At 39.1% G+C, this 13,623-nt stretch overlaps 1 protein-coding gene across 1 annotated transcript in view; it reads left to right on the top strand.

The window, feature by feature from the left end:
• Positions 1 to 4,788: 4,788 nt before the first annotated feature.
• LOC113502651 (zinc finger SWIM domain-containing protein 4-like) overlaps positions 4,789 to 13,623 on the top strand; it is a 69,803-nt gene continuing 60,968 nt past the window's right edge. The window contains exon 1 of the mRNA XM_026884306.1: positions 4,789 to 5,095. Within this exon, the coding sequence (XP_026740107.1) occupies positions 4,798 to 5,095 (298 nt within the window). The 5' untranslated portion in view covers positions 4,789 to 4,797. The remainder of the gene's footprint in view (positions 5,096 to 13,623) is intronic.

Consider the following 13,623-nt stretch of genomic DNA (forward strand, 5'->3'; position numbering starts at 1 on the left):
ATACCAAACTGTATCCATATTTTAGTGTTCCTAAGGAATTATATATGAGTAAGTAGCATGCTAGGATTGTCGTACCCAACTACCTATATTAATTATTTAATGTCTGAACCATTTTATAATTTACAGGCACGTGTTTCAAAACTTTTAAGCAGTGTGAAATAATTTAGCTCGTTTGATAGCGTATCTACTTCCATTTTATTTGGTTCATTTAGGTAATAAAGATTTTTCAAGAATAAAATATTATGTCAACTAATTTGTTTGCTGGTATTCTACTGGTAGGTTTACTATAAATGTTTGCAAAAATCTATATTTTTGCAAACATTTACGAATAAATGATAAGTAAAACTTAAAATAAATAGTTTTAGTAAAAAATACTATTGAGAATATCCGAGAGGTCTAGGTGGTATCACATCCAAAGTTTAAATGGGAGTGATCAGACAGAACAGAGAACAAATGGGCACGCACAGGCGGGCGCGGCGCGGCTCACACTAGGTGCGCACTCAGCGCGGGCAGGCATTCACACGCTCATCTCAACCCCCCATTTTTCGCCACAATAGCTAGCAATACATTCCGTGACTTGGCAGAACCCAATGTAGAGATATTTGGCCCCCATTGCGCGATCAATACGTGCGCACGCCGCCATCTAACAGCCATCGCGCATCCAAATTGCAGTTTAATAGTTCATTAGATCCGGCAAAAATGGCGGGGACACGACGTTTTAAATTCGGAACGCGATATCGATTCGCGGGGAGCGCCTGTAATGAAATACAGGTTATAAAATATAAAGTAAAAAGCTGTTTTTATAATAGTTGGCAACGGAAAGCCGGTTCGATTCCGGGTCATGACTTGCAACAAAACGTATACCTGCGGCTAACTAAAGTTATTTTACGATTTTCCAGCATATTGGGTTAGGAAACAAAATCAAATATAGGTACTATAAACGTTTTAAACTCTACAATTCATGTGATACTTATAAAAATCTACAAATAGCTAAAGATTGTATGAAGAGAACAGATTATTACAGAATTTCAAACGTTTGCCGAACTCATTTTATTTTACACATAATGGGTGCGCAGGTTCATTTATAGTCTGTGGTGCCACCCGCCTCCCACCTCCCGTCCTTTAATGAATGAATCATTCGAATTCATTCGATCACTGGTGTTAATTCGAAATACTAATCGACGGGATTAAAGTTTATTTGTTGACGACATCATGACTAGACTGCAAATAGCGTATTTGTGTTAATGCTGAAGCATTGCGCAGTAGGAACTCTAGGAATTATGATTTATAAATGAAAGTGAAATTTTCTTCAGCTGCAAATATTCCCGCGCTCTTAAATGTCAATTTTCATAAATGAATGATTGTGAATGGCCATGGTGGGGGCGTGAAATATGGATGCCTGGGTTTTTTGTAATTGGTGCATTCGATATTGCGTTTTTAAATTCTGTACCCGAAGGGTAAACTGATGAGCAGTGATAGCTACACAGTGACAATTTCCACTGATGATGTATTTCTGTTACTGCTATAAAAATAAATAATTAAATTTAACATAGATTTTAAGCAACGATTGCTTCGGTCATTAATGTGATGAGTGACTAATTTTTTGTCCAAAATATTAGTTACTACTGAAAACTAAGGCCTAAACACATTTTCCGTCTTCTCTTAGTATTTGTAACTATAGACCGCAATGACTCACCCTGGCTCATGTTTTCTAAGAAGCTAAGACTCTATTTTAGTCCTTCCCTTTGACCTATGCGTCACGAATAGTCTAATTAAGGCAATTAGGAGACAAATTAGTTCCTAAAATACAGACTATACTAACGGTGGCCGTGTCTTTGTGAGTTATACGTTTTCATAATTGATGCAAAGTCACACAGGTGCAGAAGAGCGATAAAGCTACGTTATGTAGCACGGCGTCTTGCTTCCACATCCTCAAGACTTGCTTTAAGAGATGTTGCGAAGGTTCTTCTTTCTCTCTTCCATAATTACAACTGTCCTTATTTAATTTGATCAATGGGTAGGTAAAATTATATATTGTTTGCAAAAATATACGCAGTACTATAATGACTCTACATTGTAGAGTCGACTATGGCACAAGTTTAGTACAAAGTATGCAATATGCGATATTGTCATTACAAAATGTATTATATGACTCATGATATAATGTTTTAATTTGAATAGCAAATTATTAAACAGGTTGTAACGGAGTTGCAATGCTGATATAGTTTCTAAATGTTATTTTTATAAAGTATTTGATATAAATATCAAAGATGATCTAGCATTTTCCATAATCATGTCAAAATGTACGTACTTACCTGTATAGCATTATTTTTCATATTTCCTATCTACATTTTTATAGCTGATTAAATTTTTTCGAAGCTATAAACAATTTTTTATATTTACCTCATGAAAACTAAATAAATGTATTTTTATTTTATTCCATTATCAGATGTTAGGATCGTATATAGGGGAGGGCCGGGAGACACGAAACTATAGTTTAGCAATCAAACGCTGTTCATAATTGTTAACACAAATTAGGTTAATAGGTTACTTAGTAGAACTTAGAATCTTTGATCAAAAATCTTACAAAAAGTAGAGAAGGACCAATCCAAAAAATAATATGTAAGTAGCTTGAGAAAAACTATTCTCAATTACGAGAAAAAATACTGTGTTCCTGAGCATGATTTGAATGTTTATAAAACCCCCCGCGAAACGAGGATTAGAGTCCTTATGCGGGAGTCGTTTGAACAAAAAAAAAAGACAAAACACTGTAACTAACTCGTATACAATTTCTGTTATTCTCCTTGCCAAACCTAACCAAAAATATTGAGTATAGGTCTATTCAGAGGGATATATGGATAAATATGATGTTTGTTAAAGGTGTGACATTCATTCTGTGAATTGCGAACGTGTTACCAAACTGGATTATTTGTTGAAAAGATTCAGTTGAATAAAAGACTTCTAAAATGACCTTTGCTTCTTCTTCCGAGTGGAGAAACATCATAAATAGTTAACCGAACTCTTTGTGAATTTTGAAGAAGACTGTATCAGCGACTGACTGTATTATTTTAAGTGCGATTTTGCCTTTAAAGACCAGAGGCACGATGGCAACTACGTAAGACCGAGGGTTACAGCAAACGAGGAGAGATAGAAACGAGAACGGTCCCAGAGAAGATCTGTTCAAAGGGGAAAAAATAATTAAACATTAAACACGGCAGTTTGTATTTAGCGTTTACTGGTGAACTTCACTCTCCAGTCGTGTCCAGAGCCCAGGTCCCATCGGGTGTAAAGGAACAGAGAATACATCTGAGGTGGCGCACTCTCCTGTGCACTATAATATGTTTAGCGAGGCTGGCTGGTGTCTTGTCCGGTGGCACTGGTCGAAAATCGGTCAGGACCTCATTACTAGATATTGCAAATACCAAGAAAAATTTACCTTCTGAAGATTTTCTTTCATCTCTTACGACAACCCCCCAACCCCACCAAGACCCGAGACGAGTCCCAAAAAAAAATACAATAACAATAATCCACAGATATTCGTAATGAGGAAAGTTATTTCACTTTCAATAGCGATCAGCTGACTGCTTACACATAAATCGACATAATAGCATTATATACAAACAGTAGGTATATATTATATAGGTATGTTCGCTCAGTCGGGATTTCCTCGCTGTCGTCCGAGACATGACGCGGCTTACAGCGGATCAAGCGCTTTTTATTCATCTCCATTGTTTTGATCGCGTGTTTTTTATCAACACGTTTTTTATGTGATAAGCTAATGATAAATTTGTTAGGTGTTTATATTTAGAACGCGTGCATCGAAATATCTTGTGTTTTGTTTAAATGAGGCTGTTTGTTTCTTTCCTCGCTTGTTTTGATACAATTCTACGATAGTATAAATGATATTATTAATGGGGTTAACAATAAAAATACCACGCGCAAAATACGCAATCACTTCGCTTTTGTCATTCAAACTTATTAAAACCCAAGTAAGGTTTACAACAGGTTAACAAACTCCGGTTACTAAGACAATACATTTTAAATTCATATTTTGTTCCTTACGATCACGGCTGAGTGAGTAATGTTTACAAAAAAAATGATAAACAAAAAGGTCAATGTACATGCGTTGCAAGTTAGCGGCTGCAGCGCTGCGGCGCGCTCAATCACAGCTGAGCAGCAGGTCGGACACCTGACGTCGGCGCCCCCCCCCGCCCCGCGCCCCTGCCATCAGCTGTTAATGTACCTCCCCGCGCGCCCCACCCCGCCCCCGCCACTCCGCGCCAGCCTTTCCCCTTCGTTTGTGTAATGTGAGGAGCGTCGGCCATCAACGACACGCACCGACATTATATTTTTATAGCTATTGCGCCTATTTATTTTTTTATAAGGCTTAATACGTAAATCTCTATTCCTATTTATATACACGTGCATATAAAACGTATGTTGGTACAACTGTGTATTTGTGCTCAAAACCATTACTAATTCAAACAGTCAGTAATTAATGAAACGGAACTAAAAATAAACACTAAAACCTAATTAAGAATGAATATATTCTCACCGCAGCGATTTCAAATAACAGTTATGGATTTTATTGGACGCCACAGAGATCAACAAAATGCTAACTTTTAATAATATATCGCACATTATGCCTGCCAAATGAATAATTTATCGCGGTGTGTCGATTCGGGGCTCGTTTCCCCCGGGGCTGGCGGGGTGTCCCCGCGGGCGGGGTGCGGGGCGCGGGGCGGCGGCGGGAGGGGCGCCGGCCGTCAGTCCGCGCCGAGCGGCCGAGCGAGCGCCATGTCCGCGTGTGCGCCGCGCGCCTGCTGCCGGCCGCGCGCCCCGCCGACACTGCTCGACATCACAGCGAAAATAGTCGCCGCCGCGATCCCTTTCCAGCGCATCGAGGAGCGCTATGAACGCATCCCGGAGCCCGTGCAGCGCCGCGTCGTTTACTGGTCGTTCCCGCGGGATGAGCGGGACATATGCATGTACTCGTCACTGGCGCGAGCGCCGCCGGACGACCACCGCAACATCGCCTTCTGCCGCGGCCTCAAGCTGCTGGAGGCTGGCTGCGTGGAGAACGTGCTACAAGTCGGTGAGTGTCCGTCGCCGACGCGCCTGCGCCTGTTTACTAATATGCGCCTCGCCCACCCGCGCCGTATAAATAAAAACCTCGACGTGTGCGATCGATAGCTGCTCCTCTCGGGAATTATTCATGCGTCGGCTCGTAAAAGTTTCAGGAGATTAGAGCCTGCCGGGACCGGTGATGGTGACCCCACAACCTCCGCGGAGCGCAGAGGTCGGCCGGTTGTGCCGCTCTCAATCTATGTGACGCAACTAATAGGCTTATCTCGCCGCGATATCGATAACCCGGTAGTTGCATTGACGTTTAATCGATACGAAGTTAAACATAATTTACGATTTTCCAGCGGACACTCGTTACAGGGCCCGATAATGTCTCCCTGGGGCAAGCTGGACGACCGATAGGAAATCGGAGCGCTCGTAATTAATTGGGCCTCATTACTATGCATTGAATTCATTCTGTTTCCATATTCCATAAGCCACTAGAATTACTTTATTTTCCTCGTCCGCATGCCCATACCGAGTCATCTTGTACAATTAATCGAACGCCTAATTGAGATCTACTTTCGAAACTATGCAGATGCATCGTGAAATTCGGCTGAGATTTACATAACTGGAAGTCCCGTTACGTAGGGTATTACTCAACCGGATCGGCGTGGTGTCCGCGGCATCGGTGTCGCGGCCCGCGAGAGACGCGCTCCGATGGCATTAATCCATGCAGACGTCGTTTGTTACTGTCGCCGCTCTGAATAACGGACGCGAATAAACAATATTAATTGCCTGTTTTTATTTTTATAGGGTCAGGCTCGGTTTTATTGTGCTCGGTCGTGGGAGGACGGGCGTTACATATTCATTTGTGCTTATCTGCCATCAGAACGGCGATTACTGGTCATTTCGGGCCGTTTCGGGTCGCGCTGTGGTCTCATAAGCCACATTTGGTGAGGCCGTGTCGTTCATAATGCCGTCACGTCTCAAGAGAACTCAGACGCATTCTTGTAATAAAAGATATGGAGCATAAACACAAATTCATAGTTGAATCATGTCCGCAGTACGATTTTAGGCACTGGCTTACGTCCAACTTTAGGGCGGTGAAAGAGCCGCCACGGCAAGATAGCGCTTCCGATAGGAATCGTGTGCTTATGTTACAGATAAACGCGTTTGTGGTCGGCTTACTTCTCGTGTCTAAAGTGATATAAGTTCCCACACCCATATCATCTGAGTCACACAATCTACGATCAGCTGGAACCGCCCACTTGAAGTAAAAACAGGCTGAAATATGTTCCGAGAACCAGCAAACGAAGGTTGCAACCAAGGAAGGATTAAATTGTCTGCTATGTAAATTTGTAGGTCAGGCTCAGGCGAGGCCCGGCAAAAGCAAAAGAATTTCTGTTTTAGTTCCTATTGAAAGAAACCCGATTTCTATTAAGTCTTCTTGCCCGTGCAATTTGCATCGGAACTTTTAATGGAGAATGAATAACTTATGAACGCTTTTAAATTTTTAATGCATGCATATCGAGTTCCATCGGTGACAGTGTACAGACAACACGAAATGTCAAGAGAAGTAAAAAATATCTGGCTGGCACCATTCGAACGACTTACCAAACAAGAATAGCCAGATTCGTAAATATGAATAAAAGAACGCTGCGCCCTCAAGGTACATGCAAATGATCGAAAATGAACCCCACGTTTTAAATGTATTGGAGACGCATGTACATATTTAATTGTCATGCAAAAATAAACGAGCGCACCCGGCACAGCTCTGTAAATATTTTAATTCAATGTTAATAACTTCATATCAATTCTGTCCGAACGAATCTCGGCGCTCGCGAGAACCGGTTCCCCTGCGGATCGCGACACTGCGGCCGCTGCACTAGGGGTGTGTGATTAAATCATCGATACCAATCGCTGTTTGATTTTCATTTCATATAAAATGAACTTCAGCACGCTGCTAACACTGCAGTACAATTATAATCAGTAATTCCCAGTAAAATGTATTTTTCTGTTCAGTGTCGACACCCATCGTAGATTATTCAATAGAATCGATTTTCACTGGCTAACATAATGGATGCATTAAATTTTTAAGTGCTCCATCAACGTTCTTCTCATTAATATTGCTTTCTGATATAAAATAATGATGTATGAATGTTTCATTAAGTCTGATAGGGGGAGTTGTGCGGTTGTTGAAAGTAAAGTGCCTAAAGAAAATGTTACTGAGAAATGAATAACAGCTCACTCATAAATATCAACACGACATTATTTTCTCAAATTGTCACATACATCACAGCGACAAAAAATACTGCAAACAAATTAATATTTATGCACTTTGTAAGTAATCACTCGCTCGTCGGACTGACATACTTGAAGTGTAGTGACTCACATTGAAAAAGATGCACGTTACATATTTATATAAGCGGATAAACACGGACTTTAATCTTGAATAACCCCGTAGCAACGTTTGGACGGTGCTATAGAAGAGTCAAAAATCTCCGACGTCTGACCTAAAGCCATTCCGTCGACAATTTAAGAGTTTATGGCTGCATTTCTTAGAAGGCCTCAGTGACGCCGCCATTATTCATAAGATGTATGATATCCATTCTTGTACATAACAAGTTTGGATTTTAACGTTTGCGGTTTTCGTCTGATCCTTCAAGACGTTTGGGGCATCGTCTCTTTATAAGACCAGTTTGTTTGTGACCTTTCAGTGAAGTTTTTGTCTGCCTTCGTCAAGTTAAAATCGAGTTTAGGAGTCAACGTTTTGTTTGGGCTCACTCTGTGGTGGTATGGTTTAGTGAGCATGTTAAAATGCGGGGGCATACACAGGATTCATGCGTGCGCAAATTTTATCATAACTCGTGTCACAATGTTCGCTGCAGTTTTTGATGATTCCCTATCATTACAGAATGAGGCGGAAGCGGGAAAATTGTACGCTGTCGGTTTCGTTAACAGCCGGAGAATAAAACATTTATAATTGTTTATCTACAGGACATCTACAATAATAATGGAACGAGTTTTTGTTACGGATTTGTGAGATAAGAAAATGTTGTACAGGCCACTGTCGAGTTAGTGTCTGATTATCAATTTCTCAATTGATTACCGGAACAATATCAATCACACCTTTTTCCGTAATCTTTTCATTAATACTTACAATACAATGTTCTTTATCTTGTAATATTTTATAATAGAGTAATTATGAATTATCCTTGTTTCGACAATAACGCCATTGAAACTTCCTCTCATAGAAACAACTAGAAATCGATTACATACAGAAACATCAAACAGTTTAAACAAATACAATGGGTTTTACAAAACCATCAAAATAGAATATGTCAAAGTAATTACTTCTTATCGTTGTTTAAATAACCATAATCGTGATGTGTGTAATTGTAAAACAATCTGTGTGCTATTATGGCAAGAATAATCTCGTAGTTTTGTCCGCTGGTAATTGCTTTGGAATGGGCATACAAGTAACATTTTTGGTGACACACAGACCACAGTTGCATAGTACAGGATGTCGGCAATTAATACTGTTAAGAAAAGATTAGATGCAATGTGTGTTGTGATGACTGTGTTTTAGATGGCTCTATTTAACTTTACATTCATTTCAATTAAAAAAGAACTGATCATTGAAGTTTGGCTGAAACTGAACTGAAAAGTGATCATAATTATACTTCATCACGCAGGAAAGGTTTGCGGTTAACCCTAAAATTTCTCAGGAAGCCGAACTGTAAAGAACAGCTCGACAATAGTTTCTAGCAATAAATTATAAACGTTATCCATTGGGATTTGAATCGTTCGAGCTATCTTACAAAACAGGTCACCTCAAATCAGTTACAACACTCCCCATAAAAGGTCAGGTGCCCTACATTGTCTCGTGATTGTACCATAAGAACAGAGCCCGCTATAAAAGAGACATTCAAAGACCTTTTGGGATAGTTTCGGCGAGCCTACTTTGATGTTACGAAACACCATTATTTTTGAACTCCGCCATTGTACCAGTCCAACAAACTTTAGCAAAACACTTTTAGAATTACACATTTCAACCTTTTCTTGCAAGCCTTTAGAATATCTTGTCGAAAGTATAAAGCGTCGTTGATATTTCTCCTGCAGATACCTCTAACAAGGAGCTCACAGATACTATTTAGTCAGCCACAGTTTGCCTTCGCGTTATTTTCGAGACTACAATGACTCGTTCTAAAATCATATCCGTTAGTACTTCAACAACTGAAGCATCTATTCACAACCACCATCGCATCCGTAAAAAAACTACCACATGTCAATACAAACGCGATTCATAGCAACAAAGAAATTACAGAGCAAACTGACAAACAGACAAACTCAATGCTTCACTGTCCAATAACAGTGTTTCACAGTATCCACACAAGAACGGTTCTGTCGCGCGACCTCGCACCAAATACCAAAATAACGCGGTCCGCCATATCCTTCACTTCACCCCCTGCGCTACCCACATTAATATGTGATGGGAAAGACGAGGTAGATCTCCTAACACTGGTCGTTCTCACAAAGACCTGCTTGTGAGTACCAAAAGCACCTCCGCATTTTAGAATCCAATTGCAAGCTTAGCCGTGCAATTTGGGAGGACCTTAGCGGTGTGGGAATAGATGATGTTTTGCAATGTATAGGCTTTGTTGGTGAACGCACACAGTGAATCTTTGAAGGCAAACAAGCTTGAAGAGTATTGAATGCTTGATTTGATGGTGTACAGATAAAGTTGCGAGTGCCTGAGACATTTGGTGGTGACTATTCAACGGTTTCACCTAATAGTGCGAACAAATGTTTACTTAGCGTGTTAAATTATATTCAGTAATACAATGTGTGTTTGTTAATGTGTATTATTACATATTTGTTTTACTTATTACCGAGTCTCTGTTGATATGCCGATATAATCTAGGACAAAAATGTCTTTGTGCGGCTTGAGTGCGCTCGAAACTAGTTAGCATTCGAAGAACATTGAAATCGTGAACATAATCAATTAGATGTAGGATTATGAATGTATGACGTTCATGATGATAAAGCAGTTGCCATTGACTTTTTATTGCTATAGCCTTTGGTCGATGTTGATTATAAGCTGTTGGTAAAAACAGAAATGAATAAGATATCGTTTGAAGAAAGAAGTGAATCATGCACGCATGGATGTACTTCTTTTACGATATTATAGTAAGTCTCAATCTCTATAGAACTATATTGACTGTGCAGATAGACGTCTGGTATAGGTCACTACGCTAATCCCACTGGGCGCGACGTGTGGCGGATTCGATCCCTGCGTAGGTCAAGCATTTGTTTGCTCTACATGCTTTTTGACACAAGTATTTTCATGATACGAGAGTGATTAAAAAAAATCGCATTTATCCAAAATTATAAACAAAGCCTTTACAAATTAATACAGGATAAAGGTACAAGGTTTAACCAGAACAATATTAATGAGTAATGAATAACAAGATGTCTAAACTATAATGGTTTAATTTAACGTGGGAACAAATAGTAGAGTGTTAATTGATCAAAGTTCAAGGACACGTATTGTCAATTGCACAGCCGACCTTGGATATCAATCGGGCTCGAGTTGTTCTATCAACTTTTGTTAACCCATTTAGACCTACCGTACCATATACGGTACACTTGTTATATTTTTTTTTTGCAGGTACTCGCATAATATTTTTAATATTATTTGGTATTTATGTCGAAAAGAAGAATAGTGCTCATCGGAAAAAATACGCCAGTGCAATTGAATGCTGATAATAGTGCAGATTTATTGAACAAGTTTCGTAAATTTATTTTTTCTGCGGAGACATGGCTTCCAACAGGTAAATATACTACAATTATATAATTTATACAAATAATTTCCATCTTTTTATAAAACTAAAATACTTCTTGTTTCATTGTGACATTTGAATATCCTAATTATTTATTTATTTTTTAGTTATTTAGACATGAATAATGGTGTACCCTATTTGGTACGGTAGGACTATATGCCATTTCAATTAACTTTTTTTTGCTTTTCAGACCATTATCCCTGAATGACATCTTATCTTTATTGGAAGAGGGGGATGTTGAGACAACCGAAGGTGAAAATGATGTATTCATACTTCCGCCTGATAATGCGAATGCAGAACTGACAGACGAGGACTCTGGAGACGAAGATCAGGTCAATGTCAATAATCTACCTCCCAGCTTGCTCAGAGCGGACGCAGAGCTACGTCAACCCGCTACAGTTAGTTTGGACAACATTGGGGATCCGGACACGAATGATGAGCCCCTTCATAAAGTTTTAAAAAAATATAACTGGAGGAAACGGGATTACGAAGGCTCACTATCATTATGGCGACCTGATTACCACGTCCCTCAGGAAAAATCACCACTAGAATGGTTTTCTTTGTTTTTTTCGGAGGATGTTTTTGATTTATTGACCACTGAGACGAACAGGTACATAGGAAGAAAAAACCTTGCTGCTGATATAAAAATAGAAGAGATGAAGTGTATGATTGGTGTTCTGTTAGTAAGTGGCTATTCCTCGGTAAATAGAAGACGAATGTATTGGGAGAACTCGCCTGACGTGAAGAATGAGCTCATTGCTAGTGCTTTATCGAGAGACCGCTTTTCCTACATATTTTCAAATCTACATTGTATGGACAACCATCAGTTAGATTCTTCTGATAAATTTGCAAAAGTTCGGCCACTTATGAGCAAATTATCTGCCAAGTTTCTAGACCACTGTCCCCACAAAGAAAACCACAGTGTTGACGAAGCTATGGTGCCTTATTTTGGTCGACATGGATGTAAACAATTTATTCGTGGCAAACCCATACGGTATGGGTTCAAACTGTGGGTAGGAGCTACTGCGGGGGGCTATATAGCTTGGTTTGAGCCTTACCAAGGGGCCACTACAATTTTGAACGCCAGATATGCTGAATTAGGCCTTGGGGCTAGTGTAGTTTTGACATATTCAGATAAACTAATGAAACTTGAGCTTGGATCCAGATATCACTTATATATTGATAATTTTTTTACCGGGTTACCGTTGGTTGAAGAGTTAACAAAAAGGAATATGGGTGTAACGGGCACTATAAGAGAAAATCGAACAGGAAAATGTCCTTTGATAGCTAATAAAGAAATGAAGAAGAAGGAAAGAGGAGAGTATGATTATCGTGTTAGTGACTCCATTATAATCTGTAAATGGCATGACAACAGCATTGTTACAGTTTGCTCAAATTCAACGGGGATATTACCGTGTCATAAGGCAGAGAGATACTCACAACAACTAAAAAAGAAAATTAGTGTATCTCAGCCTCACTTGATTCAGAAGTATAACCAAAATATGGGTGGTGTCGACTTATCTGATCAAAATATTTCGTCAGTCAGAACTAGCATCCGGGGAAAAAAGTGGTACATGCCCCTTATTTTGCATTGTCTTGACATGTCAGTGCAAAATGCCTGGCTACTTTATAGATACAATGGTGGCAAACAAGATTTATTGTATTTTAGACGTCGCATAGCTATATCCATAATTGAATCGAATAAGTCTCGAAGCAAGCCTGGACCTAGCCGACAATCATCTCTAACTATGGATTCCCGATTTGATGACAAGGGTCATTATATAATAAAACAGCCCGATAATAAAAGAACGAGATGTGGACATTGCCACCGACAAAGCCCAGCAAGATGCATCAAATGTAATGTTGGATTGCATGTTGAATGCTTTCTTGCTTACCACACAAAATGCTAATTTAGTGTATGTTTTTCTTGTATTTTTAATAAGTTTTCATTTGCTGCGGTTTTTTTTATTCTGATTACATTTTTAAATAACTATGAACAATAAACAACTTTTTTCTCATTTTTACGGTATTTTTCTTACTCCAAATCCTACTGTACCATATGTGGTACGGCTATTTCCCAGACCCCTTTTATTTCAGGATTTTAATTTTTTAGGTTTTCCTAATATTTAGACCCCTATCAACCTATATACTAAGAAAAAAACAAACATTTTAGAAAAAAATAGTTTCAGGACTAAATGGGTTAATACGAGCTAAATACCGCAATATCTTAAACCCTATTTTATAGTAATAGGGTTTATTTTTTCCGAGCATTAATGTAACTTTATTTAGGAAAACATTTTAAGGACTGGTTTGCCTGAATGACTTCGGTTTGGTAAAGATTTTTAATACTTGCTCAATATTAAGATAGAATGGTTTATTGGAAAGAGGTTTCATCGCGCTTTAATCCTTAGCTTTTGAATACATTTTTTTTATATACTGAACGAAGTTTTGCCAAGAATACAAGAATGGCAACTTTTCTTTCGTTTTTCTTAGCTTGCGTGTTTTTGTCTTCATCTTTGCCAAAAAGCTAGCTCGAATAATTCTAGTTGCCAATCGTTTTTTAAATAAAACGTTGGAACATCTCTTTATTAGTAAAAGCTGTTGCGAATTCTGACATTCCTTACATTGACTGTTGCAGTTGTCGAAGCGAGACAACGTACTTCAGGGTGTAGAGTTGCTTCTCACTTATGAAATTGCACCAGTTTTGCTTGAA

The sequence above is a fragment of the Trichoplusia ni genome, chromosome 2 (assembly GCF_003590095.1).
Source record: "Trichoplusia ni isolate ovarian cell line Hi5 chromosome 2, tn1, whole genome shotgun sequence".
In the NCBI taxonomy this organism is placed as follows: domain Eukaryota; kingdom Metazoa; phylum Arthropoda; class Insecta; order Lepidoptera; family Noctuidae; genus Trichoplusia; species Trichoplusia ni.